Source organism: Erythrolamprus reginae, chromosome 11 (genome assembly GCF_031021105.1).
Source record: "Erythrolamprus reginae isolate rEryReg1 chromosome 11, rEryReg1.hap1, whole genome shotgun sequence".
Lineage (NCBI taxonomy): Eukaryota > Metazoa > Chordata > Lepidosauria > Squamata > Dipsadidae > Erythrolamprus > Erythrolamprus reginae.
The window spans coordinates 33,401,907-33,427,429 of NC_091960.1; the positions used below are offsets into that span (position 1 = coordinate 33,401,907).

The window sequence follows — 25,523 nt, forward strand, 5'->3', positions numbered from 1 at the left end:
TCCAGGCCAGCACATCCATTGTTATCTGGACACATCTGTATGGTGCCACGTTGGGGAAAGTGTGATAGTGAGTTATTGAACAACTACCGGTAGCATGGCTTGGTGTGACTCACATTTTAACATTCAAATCCTTTAAATTGAGAAATAAGCTGCTGTTGAGTCATGAAGGGCTGCAGTTCAGTTGTAGAGCACAAGCTTAGCACAGTGATCTAAGACTCTGTTCCCACATCCCTTCTAATTGTTTTATCAGTGGTACCAATCAGAGGTGGGTTCCTCCCGGTTCGGACCGGTTTTATGGAACCGGTAGTAACTTGGCAGCCTGGGTCGCTGGAACCAGCAGAAACCGAGGCCTGCCACACCCCTGAACTGGTTCTCTCGGCAATGCTATAGGCCCCTCCATCTTGTTTTTTTGTTTCTGAACATGTGCAGAAGCTGGTTTTTTAGCACTGCATGCCCATGTGAAGCGCGCGCACCGCAACAGCAAACCAGCAGCGAAGAAAGTCAGATCCCGCCCCGGTACCAATGTAATTCACCACTTACACATTTCAGTCTAAACCATTTAAACAAGCAACCTCCTAGAATTCCAAGGTGTAAAATTAGGGAAAAAAAGAAGATAAGAGAAAGAAACAAGGGGAAAACACATAAACCAAAGAACAACAGCAATATTATAAGCGGGCCCCAGGGGAAGAGCCTTCTCTGTGGCAGCCCCGACTCTCTGGAACCAGCTCCTCCCAGAGATTAGAACTGCCCCTACCCTCCTTGCCTTTCGTAAACTCCTCAAAACCCACCTTTGTCGTCAGGCATGGGGGAACTGAAATATCTCCCCTGGGCCTATACAATTTATGTATGGTATGTTTGTATGTATGTCTGCTTAATAATGGGGTTTTTAAAATATTTTAAATTGTAAATTATTAGATTTGTTATGAACTGTTTTATTGTGTTGTGAGCTGCCCCGAGTCTACGGAGAGGGGCGGCATACAAATCTAATTAATAATAATAATAATAATAATAATAATAATAATAATAATAATTTCTTCCCTTATATATATATATATGCCAACATACGATTTTATATATGCAACTTCTTATGGAGTTTTGAACAACAGATTAAACTGAGGCTATACTGAATTATACTTTTTAATCTTATCTCTCCAAATCTTCATAATCAAAGGATCATATAACAAAGGAGAGATTGCCGCAACTTGAATGATATATTTGTGGAGTGGAAAATGGCCACAAGAACCATCCCATCTAACACTGTATTTTATGGGGAAAACAGTCCATTCTTGAGAGGTATATTTAAACATATAGTAGCTGCAACTTTGAGCAATTATTCATGACCCTAACATTTGTGGTAATAGAAATTAATTCTTGACCATCTTACTGTAACATTCTAATATACTGGAATAATGATTTAATGTCTCCCCTTGAAAAGGACCGGCTATTTATAATGTTGTGTAAGAGAATTTTCTATTAAGTGAGATTTGCTCCATTTAATGACCTACTGCCACAGTTGTTAAGCAGTTGTTAAGTTAATAACAGCAGTTGTTAAATTAATCTGGGTTCCCTCATTGACTTTGTCAAAATCCATCTGGGAAGTTACAGATGGCAGTCACATGACCCCCGGACAGTCATAAATAGTTGCCAGTTGCCAAGCACCCAAAGTTTTGATCATATGACCATGGGATGTTGCAATGGTCGTAAGTGCGAAAAAGCAGTCGTCACTTTTTTCAGTGTCATCATAACTTCAAGTGGTCACTAAATGAAGGTGTGTAAGTGAAGGACTGCCTATAGTGACAGATTTGATTGGTGCTAGTCTTTCATGTATATAAGTACAGAATGGGTCATCACTTGAGACTATAAAGTGGGCAGGTCATGCACCACAGAAATACTCAAAAAAGTCCATTCCAAAGAATATTGCCCTCATTCTGGTGAAGTAATTGTTAGATACAGCAGTGGTGGGGTTTTTTTTAATTTACAGACTGTTTTTGTTTTAAATTTGAGCCAATACTGTAATTTGAATTCACCCTCGAGGTTAAAAAATACTCGACGTCTTTAATTTAACATATTACTATTCCCATTAACTGTATTTCTCTGAACTTTATCGACTCTTCGGCTCCTTTAATATACACGGCTCCTTACGTTGTAGAAAGACTGCAGTCTCACAAGCAATATAATTTAAGATGAGTAATTTAATTAAGTTTGAGGTTCCCTAGATCAGAGGTCTACAACCTTGGCAACCTTAAGACTTGTGGACTTCAACTCCCAGAATTCCTCAGACAGCAAAGCTCCAAGGTTGGAGACCCCTACCCTAGAATACTGGCACACACAGGATAGAGGAGATTTTATTTATTTATTATTTATTTTATTTTATTTTATTTTATTTTATTAATTCATTTGTCCAATACACAAATACATAGGAAGAAAAATAGACATGTGATAATATAAAAGAGGGTGAAAGTGAACTTAGAGGAGAGGATATATGAAAGAAAGAAAATATATATGATAAGTGAGAGAAAGGAAAGATAATTGGACAGGGGACGAAAGGCACACCAGTGCACTTATGTACACCCCTTACTGGCCTCTTAGGAACCTGGAGAGGTCAACCGTGGATAGTCTAAGGGAGAAGGGTTGGGGGTTGGGAGTTGACAATATTGAGTCCGGTAATGAGTTCCACGCTTCGATAACTCGATTGCTGAAATCATATTTTTTACAGTCAAGTTTGGCGCGGTTCGTATTAAGTTTGAATCTGTTGCGTGCTCTTGTGTTGTTGCGGTTGAAGCTGAAGTAGTCATTGACTGGTAGGACATGGCAGCATATAATCTTGTGGGCAATGCTCAAATCGTGTTTTAGGTGCCGTAGTTCTAGGCTTTCTAGGCAAAGACAGAAAGCATCGCGACCAGCGGCAGCTCAGGTTGAAGAAATACTGTACAGTGGGACCTCATCTTACGAACGCCTCTTCTAACGAACTTTTCAAGATACGAACCCGGTGTTTAAGATTTTTTTGCCTCTTCTTCCGAACTATTTTCACCTTACGAACCCAAGCAGCTGCTGCTGGGATGAAGGGGTTTCTTTTTTCCCCCTTTTTTGAAGAAAGAAAAGGGAGGGGCTGCTTGGAGTGGGAAAGATTTTGCAGAGAACAACGTGCTTGCAAAGGCACTGAAAGGGTGTCTTTTTAAGAAAGAAAAGGGAGGAGGGAGGGGCAGCTTGGAGGAGGAAAGGTTTTGCAGAGAACAACGTGCTTGCAAAGGCACTGAAAGGGTGTCTTTTTAAGAAAGAAAAGGGAGGAGGGAGGGGCAGCTTGGAGGAGGAAAAGTTTTGCAGAGAACAACGTGCTTGCAAAGGCACTGAAAGGGTGTCTTTTTAAGAAAGAAAAGGGAGGAGGGAGGGGCAGCTTGGGGGAGGAAATTTTTTGCAGAGAACAACGTGCTTGCAAAGGCACTGAAATGGTGTCTTTTGAAGAAAGAAAAGGGAGGAGGGAGGGGCAGCTTGGGGGAGGAAAGATTTTGCAGAGAACAACGTGCTTGCAAAGGCACTGAAAGGGTGTCTTTTGAAGAAAGAAAAGGGAGGAGGGAGGGGCAGCTTGGGGGAGGAAAGATTTTGCAGAGAACAACGTGCTTGCAAAGGCACTGAAAGGGTGTCTTTTGAAGAAAGAAAAGGGAGGAGGGAGGGGCAGCTTGGGGGAGGAAAGATTTTGCAGAGAACAACGTGCTTGCAAAGGCACTGAAATGGTGTATTTTGAAGAAAGAAAAGGGAGGAGCGCCCCCCTTGCCTTTCTTCCTTCCCACTCACCCTTTAGCCTAGCCTTGCTTCTTCCACTCGCCCCCTTTAGCTGCTCCTCCCTGCCCTCTGTTCGCCTCCCTTCTAAAGTTTGGGATTTTCCTGAAGGATTTGCACGCATTATTTGCTTTTACATTGATTCCTATGGGAAACATTGTTTCGTCTTACGAACTTTTCACCTTACGAACCTCCTCCTGGAACCAATTAAGTTCGTATGATGAGGTACCACTGTATATGTGTGCTGCCCCCTGGAGGGGAGGAGTAGTCCTACCCTACTCTGGTCCATCGTTTTTGCCAAAGCTTGTACCTAGACAAGAAGCCTCTTGCTCAAGACGTTCCCAAAAGCCTGCATTTCCACATCCTAGGCAGGTATGCGTTCACTCGCTCACGGCTCTGGCTCCAAGGTGAATCACTGCAACTCCTTTTAAGGAGAGGCGGCATGAAAGGAAGTGGGGGAAGGGTCCACGGAAAGCTTTCTTCACCACGCCTTGTTCTCCCTTCAGGCTGAGACGCCAAGCCAAAAGCTGATCCCAGCAGCTAAACGCGGCAGAGATTCCGACAGCTTCGCTAGCAGCTGCCTGATCCCTCTCCAAACCGGCCTCCTTGACCAGCACTCCCTTCTCACTGCCTATTCACAATGGCCAGGAACCACCTAGTGCAAAAGGCCAAGCTAGCCGAACAGGCCGAGCGCTATGAGGACATGGCTGAATTCATGAAGGCCGTGGTGGAGGATGAAGCCGAGCTCTGTAACGAAGAACGCAACCTGCTCTCGGTTGCCTACAAGAACGTGGTCGGCTGCCAGCGATCGGCATGGCGGGTTGTCTCCAGCATCGAGCAGAAGACGGAGGAAGGAGATGACAAAGCTCAGCTGGTCAGCGAATACCGGGAGAAGATCGAGAAAGAGCTGAAGGACGTCTGCAACGTGGTCTTGGGGCTCTTAGACAAGCATCTCATTCAGAAAGCCAGCGACCCAGAAAGCAAAGTCTTCTATCTAAAAATGAAAGGCGACTACTACCGTTACCTGGCTGAGGTGGCCGGTGGGGATGACCGGAAGCAAATCATTGACAATGCCCGAAAAGCTTACCAAGAGGCAATGGACATCAGCAAGCAAGAGATGCAACCCACCAATCCCATCCGCCTGGGCCTTGCTCTTAACTTCTCCGTCTTCTATTATGAAATTTCCAATGCTCCAGAAGAAGCCATCAAGCTGGCCAAGACCACCTTCGATGAAGCCATGGGTGACCTCCACACGCTCAGCGAAGACTCCTACAAAGACAGCACCCTCATCATGCAACTTCTCAGGGACAATCTGACACTATGGACAGCGGAGTGCTCGGGAGAAGACGGCGGAGAAGCAGGGGAAGAACCAAAGAACTGAACTTTTTAGACCATAGAATGATGGTAACTCCACATCTCCCTTCCTCTTTTTTTGTTCTTTTTCCAACACATGGTATTTTTTTTTTTGTAAGACGCATCTCTAGTTCCTGAAAGTTTCAACGGGATTTTGACAGCAGAAGGGGATGATGGATTCATAAAGGACATAAGCATTTATCCGCTCGTCCTCATGTGACAGCTTTGGGATTACCTTGGTCCTCGGGCCCTGTTCTTCTTGGTATGTGACATCTGCTAGACTCACCGCAGCCTGGAACTCCTTGCTTGGTGCTATTTTTTTTCCCTTCATAAACTCTTGTGTTTGGTACAGCATCTGGTTAATACAATTGTTCTGGTATGGGATAGAAATATATATATATATGTATATGTATGTATGTAGATTGTTCTGAGTTCGGGTTTTGCCCCGTGTAATATTTTGAGTGTCTATGCGACGTTTCGGTGAAATCACATTCACCATCATCAGGCTGAAGTTGTAAGCTTTGTGCTGCTGTAAATATAGTTTATTTAAATATGTAAACTACATCTACAGCAGCACGAAGCTTACAACTTCAGCCTGATGATGGTGAATGTGATGTCACTGAAACGTCGCATACACACTCAAAATATTACACGGGGCAAAACCTGAACTCAGAACAATCTGCATACATATACCCGTGAAAATCTACGAAAATAAATATGTATGTATGTATATATATATATATATATATATATATATATATATATAAATTGTATGTCTAACTGTGAACCAAAACTAAAACCCAAAAGCTTAAACATTATTTTGCATGGCAAAGGTACCAAAACAGTAGTTCTGAACCAAGTTAAACCAGAATACTTATTTTTGCTTTCTCCAGTGCTTTTGTTCTGTGGGGTTTTTTCACACCAGGCCAGATGTTGGAAACGGGGCCTTCGTGTGAACGTGGGAGGATTTCTCCTAAGGGGTTAAAGCTAGCAATCTCAAGAGACCCTCTTGTTTACTGTGGTGTTTACTGTGGTGGCTTGCTGCAAATACCGTACTCTTTCCCCAATAAAAATTCACGTTTATGCCTGCCTTTCGTAGTCCTGGTCTTCCGTTCCATGTCTGGTCGCTTCCAGGTGAGAGGGAGGATGTGACCCTCTTAAAAGCCGTTTCAGAGGTAGGAACACAAGACTAAGCAAAAAGTATGGTGAGCAGGTTGATACATGTTGGACGTTTCCCTGCTCCTCGGAAATCCAAGGTTTTCCTGCAGGCTTTGGGGGAGGAGGTGGGAAAACAGCCTGTCTGTAGCAAGAGCAGCAATGTGTAGGTTTCATCGAGGAAAGGGGAAGGCCGGAGTTGCGAAATGGCTTTAAAGATAGGAATCTTTTGATCTGGGCGGAAAACGATGCGTCCTCCCCTACTCCAAGAGAAAGAGCACATGCTTTTATTTCCCAGGACCACAAACGCTTCTCCCTTATTCAGGAAGCACATAACCAGGCATCAGATCCCACTCATGGAAGCTTTATTTTACTTTTTTTTTTTTGGACTGGGTGCGATCAGAGGGTTTTTTTTTACATCCAACACTAAATGCAGATCAACCCTTTGCACTACAGAATATGGGGGTGTTATATGACTCTGTTCTCTTTTGGCTCACATTTGGTTTATTTTAAACACCAGGAAAGCCTATTGATTTTCCTTTTAAAAAAACCACCCCAAAATCTGTGACTAAGAATGTAATTATCTACCTACCTATCATCTATCTATCTATCTATCTATCTATCTATCTATCTATCTATCTATCTATCTATCTATCTATCTATCATCTACCTACCTACCTATCATCTACCTACCTACCTACCTATCTATCTATCTACCTACCTATCTATCTATCTATCTATTTGACTTCTATGCTGCCCAATGCCGAAGGACTCAGGGCGGCTTACAATAATAATATAAATAGAAATACAAATAGATACAAAGCAATAAAAAAGAAATTGAATATAATCTAAACTGTGTAAACCCCCATATTAAAAGAAACCCAATTGATATAAACCAGTCAATCCCATACATATATACTGTACATATAATTTCTTGGAGGGGGGTGGCATATAAATCAAATAAATAAATAAATAAATTAGTTTTCTTCTTGATCGTTCAGGAAACAGAAAGTGTCAGAAAATTCTGTATGTCTCTTGCTTAATTTCCTTAGCACTTCCAGGTGGATCTCAAGATCAATTTGGGATCTTGAAAAGCGTCCATCTTTCATGCCAGAGAAAGGTGAATCAGTTATCTTTGAATGATTTGTTTGTTCCTAGCTGGTGGGCTATGGGAAGACATATATTTGGCATCATCTGTCCTTGAACCTCCAGGTAGAGGTGGGAGTATAACTCTTCTATCTGTACCTAGTGAATCAGCCAGCTTAGTCAGAAAGGATGAAAAATATAATAAGCAAGATAAATATATATAAACAGCATAATAAAAATGTTCCCATCCCCGGTAGTTAATTGATCTAGATGGAACAACTGTCTGATTTAATTTAAGACAGTTTCCTATCTTAAGGTTATCATTATGGACTTACTTCTCTTAGGAGAAACTTTATCTTTTATTAAGGAAGAATCCTTGGAGAATATTATTCCCCAATACCTGTATGAATTACCAAAGGTAGTTTTAATTTCACTGCTTTTTGAAAAAAACGGAGCTTTCGCTTTGTTCTTAGAAATCTTCCATGCGCCATTCATTTTTGAACATCCAATCTCAGAACTACAATGGTGAAATCATGCAAGTGTATTTTTACTTCGGCTGCCCCTACATAGGCTAAGACGTTCTCTAGCACAGTGTTTTTCAACCAGTGTGCCGCGAGACATGGTCAGGTGTGCCGCGAAGCTCAGAGAGAGAGAGAAAGAAAGCAAGAGAGAGAGAGAGAGAGAAAGAGAGGGAGGGAAGGAGAGAGAGAGAAAGACATAGAGGGAGATAGGGAGGGAGAGAGAAAGAGCAAAAAAGAGGAAGGAAGGAAGAGAAAGAAAGAGGGATGGAGAGAGAAAGAAGGAAGGGAGAGAAAGAGGGAGGGAGAGAGAAATAGAGCAAAGGGAGGAAGAGAGAGATAATTTTTTTGTCCAAACTTTTTTTAGCCCCCACCCTCCCCCCACTCAATGTGCCCCAGGGTTTTGTAAATGTAAAAAATGTGCCGCAGCTCAAAAAAGGTTGAAAATCACTGCTCTAGCAGACCAAGTGAAGAAAGCAAGACTCACCTATCCTTGATGTCTCCATATTGCATTTATTTCTGAGGTCAAGAAAAAAAAAAGGACCCCACCTAACTATCCTGTGGTAGGGTGGCAAAGTAGCCTCACATTTATTTGGGAACAGAAATCATGCTAGTAGTTAATGAGCTCAGGTGCTGAAGGCCTTCAGATGCTCATGATCTATGACCGAGGTCTTCAAACTTGGCCACTTTAAGACTTGTGGACTTCAACTCCCAGCTGGCTGGAGAATTCTGGGAGTTAAAGTCCACAAGTCTTAAAGTTGCCAGGTTTGGAGACCCCTGATCTATGAGAAGAAAAGAACCCAGCCACAGATCAACTATCGTGACCCAAGACAAGCTTGAAGAAACTTCACTTCTTTCTCTGGGGGCAAGTGATTTCCAGCCCTCAATTTGCAAGAGAAACCTCCAGAATCCTAGCGTTCTCCATCTTTATTTCCTTTCTTTGCACAGTTGCTTTGTTAAACGCACCACCACAAGACAGAGACAACGTTGGCAGCTTTGTCTTGTGTGAAACTGGGAAGGGCGTGCCTGACTTCAGGCAGTTGAGAACTGGGACGTTTCATCTTGATGTCTCTGGATTACAAAGTTCCCAGGTCTACTCCCTAACAGGCAGATGTCTTTCTCCTTAAAAGCTTATGAATGGTTTTGAATGAAATCAGGGGCCTCCAAACCTGGCAACTTTATGACGTGTGAACTCCCAACTCCCAGAATTCCTCAGCCAACCTCAATTAGATGAGCCGATGGCCTGGCTCGATATAAGAAAGCACTCAATGTTCTGGTATTACGGCAGGTCGGAGAAGATGTATGCCTGCTACACTGTTAAAAAAAAATCTGTTAAAAGCAAGACAGATGTATTTATTTATTTATTGGATTTGTATGCCGCCCCTCTCCGTAGACTCGGGGCGGCTAACGACAGTGGTAAAAACAACATGCGACAATCCAATACTGTACTAAAACAACTAAAAACCCTTATTTTAAAACCAATCATACATACATACAAACATACCATACATAAATTGTAGAAGCCTAGGGGGAAAGAATATCTCAGTTCCCCCATGCCTGACGACAGAGGTGGGTTTTAAGAAGCTTACGAAAGGCAAGAAGGGTGGGAGCTATTCTAATCTCTGGGAGGAGTTGGTTCCAGAGGGCTGGGGCCGCCACAGAGAAGGCTCTTCCCCTGGGTCCCGCCAAATGACATTGTTTAATCGACGGGATCCAAAGAAGGCCAACTCTGTGGGACCTAATTGGTCACTGGGATTTGTGCGGCAGAAGACGGTCCTGGAGATAACCTGGCCCGGTGCCATGAAGGGCTTTATAGGTCATAACCAACACTTTGAATTGTGACCGGAAACTGATCGGCAACCAATGCAGACTGCGGAGTGTTGGTGTGACATGGGCGTATTTGGGAAAGCCCATGATTGCTCTCACAGCTGCATTCTGCACAATCTGAAGTTTCCGAACACTTTTCAGATACTTGTGGATACAAGAAAGGAGATGGGGTGAATTCTAGCAAGGAATCCAGATCAGATAAAATGTTTGCACAAGTTTGTTTAGGAGCAACATACGCATACGAGTGTCGCCCAAAAAGTAATGCACCACTTTTTTCCCCTTCAACAATTATTTATTGAATACAGTGAAACTTACACACAAGAAAGAATGATATTTCTTCTACACTCCCTATTTTTCCACATAATCTCCGTCCTGTTCTATGACCTTCCTCCAGCAAGACACAAGGGCGTGTATGCCCTGTTGGTACCACTCCTTGTTCTGGTCGCGAAGCCATTTCTGCAATGAACTGTCTTCTAATGGCCTCAACAGTGTTCCCTCTAATTTTTTGGGGGGGTGGGCGGAAAAGTATAGTGTCTGAGCGGCAATCCCTTTGGGACTGGGCGGCACAGAAATAATAAATAAACAAACAAACAAACAAACAAATAAAAAACCCACCCTGTTTTGCCTCAGAGAATTTCAAAATAAAATACTGTACTGTGTGTCTATAACAGTGAGCTCATAATAGGGCAACTCTATCAATATCAAAATGCCACTTAAATAGTTGAGCTAGTTTCAAACTAGATTTTGATTTTCTTTCTCAAAATTTACACATGCACTCCTGACAATTCAAATACAGTGGAACCTTAAGATACGAACTTAATTGGTGCCGGGGGGAGGTTCGTAAGACGAAAGGTTCGTAAGACGAAACATTGTTTCCCATAGGAAACAATGTAAAGTCAATTAATCTGTGCAACCCCAAAAAAAACCCGCAAAAAAAACGCTGCCGCCCGGCTGTCACCTTTTAAAACAGCCTGGGGGCTTCTCAGCGACCTCCCCAACGCCGGGTTCGGCATTGGGGAGGTCGCCGAGAAGCCCCCAGGCTGTTTTAAAAGGTGACAGCCGGGCTGGGGGGGGTTGCTGGGAACATCGGCGCGGGAGGCAGGAGATGATTGGGCGACCGGAGCAGCAACACCGCCGCCGTCGCCGCCACGTCCGGCTCGGCTTCCCTGGCTGCTTGGCCGGGGGGGGGGGGGGGCTCGGGCGAAAGGGGCTGCAGACGCAGAGATTTGCCTCCCACCCCTCGCCCGTGCCGCCGGCGCGTCATCTTCCCTCCCAGACAAAAAAGGCTGGCTTTCGGGGAGGAAGGGGCGTGCTCGGCTCTGCGTCTCCAGCCCCTTTCGGCCAAGCCTCCCTGGCCAAACAGCCAGGGAATCCGGGCCGGGCGTGGCGGTGAGGGGCTGGAGACGCAGAGCCGAGCACGCCCCTTCCTCCCCGAAAGCTGGCCTTTTTGTCTGGGAGGGAAGATGACACGCCGGCAGCACGGGCGAGGGGTGGGAGGCAAATCTGCGTCTCCAGCCACTTTCGGCCGAGCCCCCCCCCCGGCCAAGCAGCCAGGGAAGCCGAGCCGGGCGTGGAACATCGGCGCGGGAGGCAGCTCGGCCGAAAGGGGCTGGAGACGCAGAGCCGAGCACGCCCCTTGCTCCCCGAAAGCCGGCCTTTTTGTCTGGGAGGGAAGATGATGCGCCAGCGGCACGGGTGAGGGGTGGGAGGCAAATCTCTGCGTCTCCAGCCCCTTTCCTCCGAGCCCCGCCGGCCAAGCAGCCAGGGAAGCCGAGCTGGGCGTGGCAGGGAACATCGGCTGGAGACGCAGAGATTTTTTTGTTCTAGAACTGGGGGAACCTGGTGTTTCATGGTGCATATGTACTAGGCAGGTGGTCTGCATAAACTTTACCAAAATGAAATGATGGCTGGAAAAAACAGGATGACCTTCTCAAGAAGATCCTTCCCTTATTTCATCTTTCTCATCTTTCTGACCTCTGTAGAACCACACAATCACTGGCCCTCTTCTCTGCCTCTGAATTTCTAGAATTCACTACCACAAGTGGGCAAACACATTTTGACAATACAGTGATACCTCGTCTTACAAACGCCTCGTCATACAAACTTTTCGAGATACAAACACGAGGTTTAAGATTTTTTTGCCTCTTCTTACAAACTATTTTCACCTTACAAACCCCCCGCCCCCGCTGGGATGCCCCGCCTCCGGACTTCCGTTGCCAGCAAAGCACCCGTTTTTGCGCTACTGGGATTCCCCTGAGGCTCCCCTCCATGGGAAACCCCACCTCCAGACCTCCGTGTTTTTGTGATGCTGTAGGGGAATCCCTGCAGTGCAAAAAACGGGCGCTTCGCTGGCAACGGAAGTCCGGAGGTGGGGTTTCCCAGCGAGGGGAGCCTCAGTGAAATCACAGCATCACAAAAACACAGAGGTCCGGAGGTGGGAGGGGAGCCTCAGGGGAATCCCAGCAGTGCAAAAACGGGCGCTTCGGCTGGCAAAAGGGGTGAATTTTGGGCTTGCACACATTAGATTAGATTAGATTAGATTTCTTGGATTTATATGCCGCCCCTCTCCGCAAACTCGGGGCGGCTCACAACAAGGTAAAAACAATACATAATAACAAATCCAATACCCACCAATCCAATTACAATTTTAAACTAAAAAATTCATAAAAAACAACCCCGGAATATTAAAAAACATGCATACAATCAATCTAACACCAAAACAACATGGGCAAGGGGCAGATGTTTCAGTTCCCTCAGGCCTGACGGCAGAGGTGGGTTTTAAGGAGTTTGCGAAAGGCAAGGAGGGTGGGGACAATCCTAATCTCAGGGGGGAGCTGGTTCCAGAGGGTCAGAGCCGCCACAGAGAAGGCTCTTCTCCTGGGTCCCGCCAGACGACATTGTTTAGTCGACGGGACCCGGAGAAGGCCAACTCTGTGGGACCGAACCGGTCGCTGGGATTCGTGCGGCAGAAGGTGGTCCTGGAGATATTCTGGTCATTATTCTGGTCATGAAGACATTAATCGCTTTTCCATTGATTCCTATGGGAAACATTGTTTCGTCTTACAAACTTTTCACCTTAAGAACCTCGTCCGGGAACCAATTAAGTTTGTAAGACAAGGTATCACTGTACCTTGCAATTTATATCCTGTGTACCGGTAGTGTCAACCGCTGGTGGTCTGGAGAACGGTAGCAGCTGCAGTGCGAGGCTCGGCCCACCTGCCCAGACATCGCCATTTTCTTGTTCTTAACCGTCTGCGGCTGCGCAAAGCTTTCTGCGTATGCGCAGAAGGTGAAAAAGCACGCACAGTGGTGGTGCACGCCCGCTTCCGAACCGGTAGGGAAGGTAAGTAGATTTTACTGCTCACTCAAGATTCTTATTTGCAAAGGGGGAAATCAGTAGGGAAAGTTTCGCAAGGACACAACGGCTGACTCAGTGCAATAACCGACCTTTATGCGGGCCTGTTATTCTATTGCAAGGCTCTTGTTGGGCCGCATGCAACGTATGGACAAGATGAATGACCATTGGTGTTGCAACTAAACCTGTAATAAGTCACAGATGCAGGAGAGGAAACTGAAGGAATCTACAAACTGTTGGTGTGTAGGATGCGTCATCCGCTTATCCATTTAAATACAGTGTTCCCTCGATTTTCGCGGGTTCGAATTTCGCGAATAGCCTATACCACGGTTTTTCAAAAAATATTAATTAAAAAATACTTCACAGGTTTTTACTATAACAAGTTTTTCTCCGCCCGATGACGTCATACATCATCGCCAAACTAATAATTTTTGCAAATAAATAACAAAAATAATAATTATTGTTAATAAATAATTATGTTTATAAATATCAGAATCACAAAGTGCCTTATTCAATGGTGAGTACCAGTAATAATGGTGAGTAACTGGTTGTTAAGGGAATGGGAAATGGTAATTTAGGGGTTTAAAGTGTTAAGAGATGGCTTGTGATACTGTCTATAGCCAAAAATGGTGTATTTACTTCTGCATCTCTACTTCGTGGAAATTCGACTTTCGCGGGCAGTCTCGGAACGCATCCCCCACGAAAATCGAGGGAACACTGTATAATCCTTTTGGGTGGTGCCTGTTCTCCATTTAATTGAATGTAGTGGGTCTTTACTTTATTTTATAAACCGGGTGAGAAGTGGATAAAAAGGTGCAGGGATTGCCGAAGGGCTCCCCTAGAGATACAGTTCAAAAATTCAGATTTCTCAGCTGCATGTTGGACTGTGAAAAATGGTGTTCTTATCTGCCTTCTTAACCTGTGCAATTATGTAGATTAAAGCCATGTCCCCTCCCACGGCGTTTTCAGATAAGATAAACTCCATCCAGTATCATCCATCATCTTCATTTCTCTGCCTGTGTCAGCTGGTTTATGTACTGTTCTAAGCCAGCACATGGGCACACATCTTGATGGACAGGAATTACGCTATTTGAAGCATGGGAAGGGCAGCCGTTGGCAAATTGGGAAGCCCAGTGGGCAGGACCCAGAACGCAAGGGAGCAGAATTGAGTTTTTCCATTGCTTGCTCCTGACTTTGAGAGCAATTAGGTTTCATTCCAGGGATATTCTTCATGGGATGGTGCAGAAAGCCAAGGGCAGCTGCTGGGGGAATACAAGTCAAGAGGCAGCTGCTGAGAATTTAAAAGCTCGGCCTGTTTTTCTACATGTAGTAGATACTCACAAAGCAAGAAGAACTTCCAACTGTGAGGTCTGTAGTGCTCTCTGGACTGGGTTATTTTTCCTGCAGACTTTTCATTACGCAAGCTAGGTAACTCCATAAATAGTGCTACCCCCAGAGGTGGGTTTCAGCAGTGGGTTTCTGGCTGCTTCTGGAGAACCAGTAGCGGAAATTATGGGTACTTTAAAGCAGTGTTTCCCAACCTTGGCAACTTGAAGATATTTGGACTTCAACTCCCAGAATTCACCAACCAGCAAATACTGGCTGGGGAATTCTGGGAGTTGAGGTCCAAATATCTTCAAGTTGCCAAGGTTGGGAAACACTGCTTTAGAGAACTGGTAGTGGAAATTATGAGTAGTCCGGAGAACTAGTAAATACCACCTCTGACTGGGCCTGTCCCCATCTGTTCTCTGCCTCCTGAGTTCTAGTTGATCAGGAGGAAATGGAGATTTTGCAATATCCTTCCCTCAGGAGTGGGGGGAGAATGGAGATTTTGCAGTATCCTCCCCCCAGGTGTGGGGAGGAAATGGGGATTTTGCAGTATCCTTCCCCTGGAGTGGGGGGAGAATGGAGATTTTGCAATATCCTCCCCCCAAGAGTGGGGAGGAAATGGGGATTTTTCAGTATCCTTCCCCTGGAGTGGGGTGAGAATGGAGATTTTGCAATATCCTTCCCCAGGAGTGGAGAGGGAATGGAGATTTTGCAGTATCCTTCCCCTGCCATGCCCACAGAACTGGCAGTGAAAAGATTTTTTTTTAAACCCACCACTGGCTAATCCTGATGATGTTATCTAGTTTGGGTAACTCAACATCTGCAAGGAAACCAACCAATCTCAGAGAGGACCAAGCGCCCCTCGTGTCAACCCTGAGCAATTGAGGCCACCATCCTGAATTTTTGAACCACACCCCGTGGATGTCTCTGGGAATTGGGGGAGAGAGGAAGAAAACAGGTTAGACTCCTTACAGTGAGGTCAGGCTTGAGAAACTACTTGGAGTGATGCCTGCAGCGTTATATTTCCATAGAGGGAGAGTGGTTAGGATGGTAAACTAGAACTGGGCAACAACCCACAGCCCAGTCTCTTCTCAACTCCAGAAGTTGGTTGGTGACTTTGGGCCAGTCTTGCTCTGTGAGGTGCACAAAATGGACATCCTCCTTATTTGCTACCCTGAGCTCTCAGTGAAAAGGTGAGCTTAAAAATCTTAATAATAACAACAACAACAACAACAATATCTGCTTTGGAGTGAATACCTAATGAAAAGAAAAAATGTCTTTAAATTAAATCAGCTTTTTTATTTTTATTTTTTTAAAAATTATTTGTTTTCTCAAGTACATAATGCAGGGGTGTGAAGAAATATTCATGTTACTCCAACACTCCGCAGTCTGCATTGGTTGCCGATCGGTTTCCTCGAGGCTCGACTACTGTAACGCCACCTGTGGACACATCACGGAGAGCCCACAACCCATTAGATCAGTGTTTCCCAACCTTGGCAACTTGAAGATATTTGGACTTCAACTCCCAGAATTCCCCAGCCAGCGAATGCTGGCTGGGGAATTCTGGGAGTTGAAGTCCAGATATCTTCAAGTTGCCAAGGTTGGGAAACACTGATCTAATGGGTTGTGGGCTCTCCGTGATGTGTCCACAGGTGGCTGGTAAGGCCTAATATGGGCATGAAATGTTTTGCCACGTGTGGCGCAGAGAGATGTGGGCACCATTGTCGCAGCATTTGTAGCTCTGGCTTTGCGGAGTGCTCGCTTTTCTTCTGCTATGGTCGTCCTTCTGGCTTCAGATGTCTGGCAGCCTTGGTGGATCAGCATGCGCCACGTTGGTCGATCTTGTGCCAAGGTTTCGGTATGGAGGGACTTGAAGGAAGCTTTCAATGTGTCTTTGTATCGCTTCCTTTGTCCCCCGTACGATCACTTTCCTTGAGACAGCTCACCATAGAGGAGCGGTATAGGGATGCTATGGTGTGGCATCCTTGCAACATGGCCTGCCCAGCGTGTCTGGACGTTCATCAACAGGGTGGGAATTGATGGCAGGCCTACTCTGGAGAGGACCTCAGTGTCTGGATCCTCAGGATTCTACGGAGGCAGGTCATGTGGAAATGGTTCAATTGCCTAGCACAGTAATGGCGAAGCTATGACACAGGTGCCACAGGTGGCACACGGAGCTATATCTGCTGGCATGTGGTTCTTTTGTGGCAAAAGACTGAACAGTCCTAAAATAACTGAACCCGTTGGCTGGTTGAATTGTAGATACAGATCCGTAACCAACGCTGAGCTCCAATCACTTCCTGTACGTGGACTATTTATTTATTTATTTATTTATTTATTTATTTATTTATTTATTTTATTTTATTTTATTTTATTTTATTTTATTTTATTTTATTTGTCATACAAATATAATATTGTATTGTAGTATGTTTAACATAATATAAGTATAAAGTAGAGATAGAAAAGATAAAAAAGATGTTAGGACAAGAACGGTAGGCACAAAGGTGCACTAGAGACGCATCATATTGGGGTTTTTTTTAAATCCATTTGTCCAATACACAATACATATGGAAGAGAATAGACATGAAGTAATATATATAAAGATAATATGTAAAAATAGAGGAGAAGATATATGAAAGGAAGAAAATATATATGATATATGAGATAAAGCAAAGGCAATTGGACAGGGCACGAAAGGCACACTAGTGCACTTATGTACGCCCCCTTACTGGCCTCTTAGGAACCTGGAGAGGTCAATCGTGGAGAGTCTAAGGGAGAAATGTTGGGGGTTAGGGGTTGACCCTATTGAGTCCGGTAATGAGTTCCACGCTTCGACAACTCGATTGTTAAAGTCATATTTTTTACAGTCAAGTTTGGAGCGGTTAATATTAAGTTTGAATCTGTTGAGTGCTCTTGTGTTGTTGTGGTTGAAGCTGAAGCAGTCATTGACAGGTAGGACATTGCAGCATATGATCTTGTGGGCAATACTTAAATCGTGTTTTAGGCGCCGTAGTTCTAAGCTTTTTAGACCCAGGATTGTTAGTCTATTTTCGTAGGATATTCTGTTTCAAGTGGAGGAGTGAAGGGCTCTTCTGGTGAAATATCTTTGGACATTTTCAAGGATGTTGATGTCCGAGATGTGGTATGGGTTCCAGACAGATGAGCTGTATTCAAGGATGGGTCTGGCAAAAGTTTTGTAGGCTTTTGTGAGTAGTGTGAGATTGCCGGAGCAGAAGCTACGTAGGATCAAGTTAACAACTCTAGAAGCCTTTTTGGCGATATTGTTGCAGTGGGCTTTGGCACTTAGGTCGTTTGATATTAGTATTCCAAGGTCTTTTACTGAGTGTGGGTTGGCTGTGAGAATTTGTTTATTCAGTTTATGTATGAGGTTTGGATTCTTTTTGCCGATGTGGAGGGTAGAGCATTTGTTGGTTGATATTTGAAGTTGCCAGGTGTTAGACCAATCTGAGATTGTCCTTCGATTCAGGCATTGAAAGCACCTCTGAGCCTTTGAAGGCGCAGGCACTTCAGTTAGGAATTCAGAAATGACATCTATGCAAACTAGCTGGCCTGTAACTGACTCAAAGATGAATCCCAACAGGGGAATGGAACAAAACCCAGGTTGATCAGTGGTCCCCAAACTACGGCCCGGGGGCCGGATGCGGCCCACTGAGGCCATTTATCCGGCCCGCGGGTGAGTCTGTTGGCCTGAAGAAACCCCCAAAGGGCTCTGAGCCCTGCCCGGCTTCTCCGACTGTGTCTGGGGACCACGGCAATGTCCCCTGTAAGGCGTGCTGCCACGCACACCAAAACAACCCCCCATGCAGTCTTTTCCAAGGCCGCACTGGGGAGCTGGGCATCGGAGTTGGGGAGCGACAAAGAAAGTGTGGGGAAGTCTTGCATCAGTGAAGGTTCGCACGCGTCCCGTTCTACTGCCAGCCTGCCATGCACCTGGGGGGAAGGAAGGAAGGTGGAGAAAGAGAGGGAGAGAGAAAGGGAGGGAGGAAGAGAGATAGTAAGAGAGATAGTGAGAAAGAGAGAGAGAGAAAGAGAGAGAAAAAGCAAGAGAGAGAGAAAGCAAGAGAGAGAGAGAAAGATTTTGAGTGAAAGAAAGAAAGCAAGAGAGAGAAAAGGAGAGGAAGGAAGGAGGGAGGGAGGGAGGGAAGGAAGGAATGAGAAATGGAGGGAAAAGAAAGGAAGGAAAGAAGGAAGAAGAAATGGAACAAGGAAGGAAGGAAGGAAGGAAGAATGAAATGAATGGAGGGGCGGAGGAAGGAAGGACTTTTTTGGGGCGGTGTAAATTTTTTAAAATGTTTCTCTCAACATACATTCAAACAATACAGTGTACCATCTAATTTTCCATGAATAAAATGTGGTATTTTGTTAGTAACGAATATCAATCATCAAAAAAATTGCAATTTCCCCCCCCTAAAGTTGTCATCCAGGTACATACTTTCTTTTAATTAAATTCCCTCCTTAATGTTCCTTCAAAAAGTACACCAATTATATTTCTAATGTATTTACCATTATGACAAAGTGCTTCCTTCTTTCTTTGTACATTTTGCTATAAACCAAAAAAACCTTGTATAGCCAATCAGATGTTAACAAAAGGAAATTAAAAACAAATCATAAACGTTTGTGAATATCAGACTCCCCCCCCCCCTAAATAGTACGTTCCCATTTTATTTTTTACTTTAAAATAAGATATATGCAGTGTGCATAGGGATTTGTTCAGTTTTTTTTATAGTCCGGCCCTCCAACAGTCCGAGGGACCGTGAACTGGCCCCCTGTGTAAATGTTTGGGGACCCCTGCAGGTTGGTTAATGCAGTTCCAAGCAATAGCTAAAGCTTTGCGGCTCGGGGGTGGGGGATGGGGGACTCGAATAAAATAAAAAAATTTTTTAGCACATACCAAAAGGGCTCCACACCCACTTTCTGCTCTTTCACTGGGAAACGGGATTGCTGAACACTTTCTGAACTGGCCCGTGTCCCATTTAATTTCTCTTAAAACCTGGGTGGAGCTCAACAGTTTCAACTGCGTTGGGATTTCTCACGAGTTTCAACTTGACCGATTAATTGGAGCAAAATCCAGTCATCTACCTGAGGCTACAAACTCGTCTCAGCCAGCAAGAGGAGGAGGTGTGGCTGGCTACAAAGGGAGGATTGAGGTTTGCAGTGCAAAAAAAATTAGGCGGAGGATTATGGAAAAATTTCTCTGGCTTTGAAATTAGTCCATTGCTTCCCCCTCGGACCTTCCATCCTGCTCTGCCAATTCTCTAAATTGATTGATTTGATTTGATTTGATTGGATTTGTATGCCACCCCTCTCCGTAGACTCGGGGCGGCTAACAACAGTAGTAAAACAGCATATGACAATCCAATATTAAAACAGTTAAAAACCCTTATTGTAAAACCAAACATACATACAGACATACCATGCATAAAATTGTAAAGGCCTAGGGGGAAAGAGTATCTCAGTTCCCCCATGGCTGGCGGCAGAGGTGGGTTTTAAGAAGCTTACGGAAGGCAAGGAGGGTGGGAGCAATTCTAATCTCTGGGGGGAGTTGGTTCCAGAGGGCCGGGGCCGCCACAGAGAAGGCTCTTCCCCTTCTCATTCAAATGGCACAATTTTTCAATGTCCAGGATGAATTTGGGGCACCTGGTGTCAAAATATCACACCCCTATTTCTTTACTAAATTAACCCCCAGTTATGTGCCAGTAAAAATATTAATTCTGAAGTCTGCTGAGAATATTAATATTTTATAGGCTTTTGAAACATTGCAGATTCTATAACACCAGGGATCTTCAAACTTGGCAACTTTTAAGACTTATGGACTTCAACTATGCTGGCTGGAGAATTCTGGGAGTTGAGGTCCACAAGTCTTCAAGTTGCCAAGTCGCTGGGATTCGTGCGGCAGAAGGCGGTCCCGGAGATATTCTGGTCCGATGCCATGAAGGGCTTTATAGGTCATAATCAACTCTTTGAATTGTGACCGGAAATTGTGTTAGTGCATTGTGTAGCTAAGCTCTTTCCTAGCGCATGGAAAGGGGCTTAGGGTACCTGGAACACACCCGCACCAAGGACCTCACAGTTCAATCCTGAACTGCAAATAGTCTCTTCTATTGTTACATTATCACCTGGTCCATCCTTGATTAGGAATTATTTATTTATTTAATTTATTTATTTGTCAAACATGCATGGGATGGTAATTTGTATAAATATAAGTAAAAAGTAACGATAAAAGAGGACAGTAGGAAAGGGACGGTTGGCACAGTGGTGCACTTACGAACGCCCCTTACAGACCCCTTAGAAACGGGGAGAGGTCGACTGTAGACAATCTAAGGTTAAAGTTTTTGGGGTTTGGGGAAGAAACCACAGAGTCCGGTAGTGCATTCCAGGCATTGATCACTCTATTGCTGAAGTCGTATAGAAACATAGAAACATAGAAGACTGACGGCAGAAAAAGACCTCATGGTCCATCTAATCTGCCCTTATACTATTTTCTGTATTTTATCTTAGGATGGATATCATTTCCCTTCGCCCTAGGCTTATAGAATTTATACATGGTATGCTTGTATGTATGAGTGGTTCTTTAAATTGGGTTTTTTTAGATTGTTTTAATATTAGATTTGTTTACATTGTCTTTTTATATTGTTGTTAGCCGCCCTGAGTCTTCGGAGAGGGGCGGCATACAAATCTAATAAATACAAATACAAATACAAATATTTATCCCAGCCATATTTAAATTCAGTGACTGTGGATTTACCAACCATGTCTGTTGGAAGTTTGTTCCAAGGATCTACTACTCTTTCAGTCAAATAATATTTTCTCATGTTGCCTTTGATCTTTCCCCCAACTAACTTCAGATTGTGTCCCTTTGTTCTTGTGTTCACTTTCCTATTAAAAACACTTCCCTCCTGGACCTTATTTAACCCTTTAACATATTTAAATGTTTCGATCACGTCCCCCCTTTTCCTTCTGTCCTCCAGACTATACAGATGGAGTTCATGAAGTCTTTCCTGATACGTTCTTACGTATTTTTTGCAGTCTAGTTTAGAGCAGTTAACATTTACTTCTGAATCTATTAGAGGCTCATGTGTTGCTGCGATTGAAGGTAATGTAGTCGAAGGAATTATGGGAGTTGAATTCCCAGGCCTGGGAAAACGTCAGAATGAGGAAAGCTTATTTCTTGCTTCAGAATCAGTCTGCGAGATAGGAAGGGATGTGGTAACCAAATGCTTTATAGGTGATGCGGATAGATCAAGATATGTCCGCTGATACAATCGCTGTAGTTTACTCAGGGTTAGTGTACAGGCACAAGAGAGTCTGTAATTTAATGAGGAGAAAGTGAGGCTGATGCAACCTGAGCCAAAGATTGGCGTTGGCAGCCACCAAATTAGCGTTGGTACCATATTCATTGGCACAAATGAATTGCAACGGAATACTGGACAAGAAAGAACTGTTTCTGCTGCAGTAGACTTCAGGTTCCTATGTCCAACACTTCTACATTGTAAAAAAAATGTGCCAAATGTTCTTACACCAGGGAATATCCTGAATTCCAAAGTCTCAACAGGTAGTAAAATTGGTTCGATTTGGCACCTATGACCCAGGAAGGACTCACTGCTCACAGTCACTCATGCCCTCATAACCTCGAGGTTTGACTACTGTAATGCTCTCTACATGGGGCTACCTTTGAAAAGTGTTCGGAAACTTCAGATCGTGCAGAATGCAGCTGCGAGAGCAATTATGGGCTTCCCTAAATATGCCCATGTCACACCAACACTCCACAGTCTGCATTGGTTGCCGGTCAGTTTCCGGTCACAATTCAAAGTGTTGGTTATGACCTATAAAGTCCTTCATGACATTGGACCAGAATATCTCCGGGACCGCCTTCTGCCGCACGAATCCCAGCGACCAGTTAGGTCCCACAGAGTGGGTCTTCTCCGGGTCCCGTCGACTAAACAATGTCGTCTGGCTGGACCCAGGAGAAGAGCCCTCTCTGTGGCGGCCCCGACCCTCTGGAACCAGCTCCCCCGGAGATCAGAACTGCCCCCACCCTCCTTGCCTTTCGTAAAGTTCTTAAGACCCATCTCTGCCGTCAGGCATGGGGGAACTGAGACATCTCCCCTGGGCCTATACAGTTTATGTATGGTATGTTTGTGTGTATGCTTGCTTTTAATAATGGGGTTTTTAGTGTTTTTTAAATTATTAAATTTGTTCTTACATTGTCTTTGTTATTGTTGTGAGCCACCCCGAGTCTATGGAGAGGGGCGGCATACAAATCTAATAAATAATAATAATAATAATAATAATAATAATAATAATAATAAAGGCATTCCAAGCACTGCTAGAAGTGAGATAAGGATTGGTAATGCGAACAGCCAATGCTGCTGTCATTTACTGTTAATTCAAGAAGATACAGCATGTATTCGAAGAGCAGGGTTTCTTGGCAATTTAAAAACACGTAGACATCAATCCTCAGAATTCTCCAGCCAACTCCAACCCTGCCGTGGGAAAAATTGGAATTGAGAGTTGACCTTCAGGATGAAGAAGGAAGAAATGAGCTGTCATGGTGGGACTTGAAGAAAATATGTTTTACTCTTTGAGAAAAAGGGGAGCATGACAAAGAAATAACTAATTTCTTCAACACTCCGTGGCCTGCATTGGCTGCCGATCGGTTTCCGGTCACAATTCAAAGTGTTGGTCATGACCTTTAAAGCCCTACATGGCATTGGACCAGAGTACCTCCGGAACTGCCTGCTACTGCACAAATCCCAGCAACCGATAAGGTCCCACAGAGTTGGCCTTCTCCGGGTCCCGTCGACTAAACAATGTCGTTTGGCAGGCCCCATGGGAAGAGCCTTCTCTGTGGCGGCCCCGGCCCTCTGGAACCAACTCCCCCCGGAGATTAGGACGGCCCCCACCCTCTTTGTCTTTCATAAACTACTCAAGACTCACTTATACCGCCAGGCATGGGGGAGTTGAGACACTTTCCCCCCAGGCTTTTTTATACTTTGTTTTATGTTTGGTATGAATGTGCTGTTTGGTTTTTTAAGTAATGATAGGGTTTTATATGTTTTTTTAATATTAGATTTGTTCCACTCCGAGTCTTCGGAGAGGGGCGGCATACAAATCCAAATAATAAATATTGTTTTTATTACTGTTGTGAGCCGCCCCGAGTCTTCGGAGAGGGGCGGCATACAAATCTAATAAATAAATAAAATAAATAAATAAATAAATAAACTGTCTGAAGAATAATCTGAGATTCCAACTGGAGCTAGGGTTGTGCAAGAACAGGGGTATGTAGCAGCAGAGGAAAAAACTTCCAAACAGGAAAAAAATTGGATTTTTCCCCCCCCCAATATATTTTATTAAATTTTCTTAAAATAGACAAAACTGAGAAACATACATTTAACATGAAAGTGGGGTTGTATCTTCCCCACTTATTCTTGAAGTAAAATTTCAATACAAAAAAAGAATACATTCAAAAAAGTTTAAAATCAACTTATTACTTTAAATGAAAAGAAGAAATTTGTTTAACTTTTTATATTAAATCTTCATACATTGTAATTCATAACTCTTAAATTATATCCCTAATAAGTCTAACATAACACTTAAATCATATCTCTACTAATACAATACTATTATTTATTTATTTATTTTTACTGTTAAGGTTAATATTTCTTCTTGTTTATCCATATATACACTTTGTTCCATATCTCATAAAACTCTGTTTCTTCTTGATCTTTTAACCGTCTTGTCATCATATCCATTTCAGCGCAATCTAATATTTTTTTAATAACTTCCTCTTCTTTGTGGATGTTTCCCCCTTTCCAATTTTGCGCATATATTATCCTGGCCGCGGTCAAAATATGAATAACTAAATGTAAAATTTCTTATATTTCTGATTGGTTATACCCAGTAAGTAAAATTCCGGGGTTATTTCTATCTCCTGTTTTACTATTTCTTTTATTATTCTTTCTATCATTTTCCAGTAAAGCTTAGCTTTGCTACATATCCACCATAATAGGAACCTGTTTCCTTCTTACATTTCCAGCATAGTGGAGATGTCTTTGGGAACATTTTTGCTATCCTGTTTGGTGGGAGGTGCCACCTATAGAACATTTTAATTTGATTTTCTTTTAGGGAAACTGATTTTTTTTAAAAACCGAACCGGATCCACAACGTCATTGTGATGTCACCAGCAGGTTTCTACCAGTTCGAACCCACCCCTGGTTGCATGGCTGCAGGCAACAGTGATGGGAATGGAGGGTGGGGGTCAAAGATTCGTGCAATTTTGTTTTTTCTCTGCAGTTTCTCCCCATTTCACTGAAGCTTCAGGAGACCATCCTTATTTAGAAACATAGAAACATAGAAGACTGACGGCAGAAAAAGACCCCATGGTCCATCTAGTCTGCCCTTTTACTATTTCCTGTATTTTATCTTACAATGGATATATGTTTATCCCAGGCATGTTTAAATTCGGTTACTGTGGATTTACCAACCACGTCTGCTGGAAGTTTGTTCCAAGGATCTACTACTCTTTCAGTAAAATAATACTTTCTCATGTTGCCTTTGATCTTTCCCCCAACTAACTTCAGATTGTGTCCCCTTGTTCTTGTGTTCACTTTCCTGTTAAAAACACTTCCCTCCTGAACCCTATTTAACCCTTTAACATATTTAAATGTTTCGATCCTGTCCCCCCTTTTCCCTTCTGTCCTCCAGACTATGCAGATTGAGTTCATGGAGTCTTTCCTGATACGTTTTATGCTTAAGACCTTCCACCATTCTTGTAGCCCGTCTTTGGACCCGTTCAATTTTGTCAATATCTTTTTGTAGGTGAGGTCTCCAGAACTGAACACAGTCTTCCAAATGGGGTCTCAATTTCCACCCAGGCAGTCAATTGGCTGCCCTGGAATGGCTGCTCCGCACACCCTCCATGCTCCAGTATGGGCTAGGTGTGCCACTCCCTGTTTTCCTTGGCAAACATTTCAAAGCACAGCACAACGTCATCGTTTGACAATTTCCACCCCCCCCTTACGCACACACACACAAACTGGAGGATTCCCATTCTCCTTTTGCAGCCTGAGCAACCAGTGGTACTGGTCCCAGCCTTAAAACAG

At 43.8% G+C, this 25,523-nt stretch overlaps 2 protein-coding genes across 3 annotated transcripts in view; both read left to right on the forward strand.

The window, feature by feature from the left end:
- Positions 1–25,523, forward strand: part of ZDHHC18 (zinc finger DHHC-type palmitoyltransferase 18) — a 101,100-nt gene that overhangs the window by 41,267 nt on the left and 34,310 nt on the right. The gene's annotated exons all lie outside the window — the stretch shown is intronic.
- Positions 4,253–6,219, forward strand: SFN (stratifin). Its single transcript, XM_070764739.1, has one exon. It carries the CDS (start codon positions 4,418–4,420, stop codon positions 5,156–5,158), a length of 741 nt encoding a protein of 246 aa, XP_070620840.1. The 5' UTR covers positions 4,253–4,417; the 3' UTR covers positions 5,159–6,219.

Excerpts from the sequence above, each read along its gene's own strand:
- SFN (XM_070764739.1), top strand. The coding sequence starts at position 4,418 with ATGGCCAGGAACCACCTAGTGCAAAAGGCCAAGCTAGCCGAACAGGCC.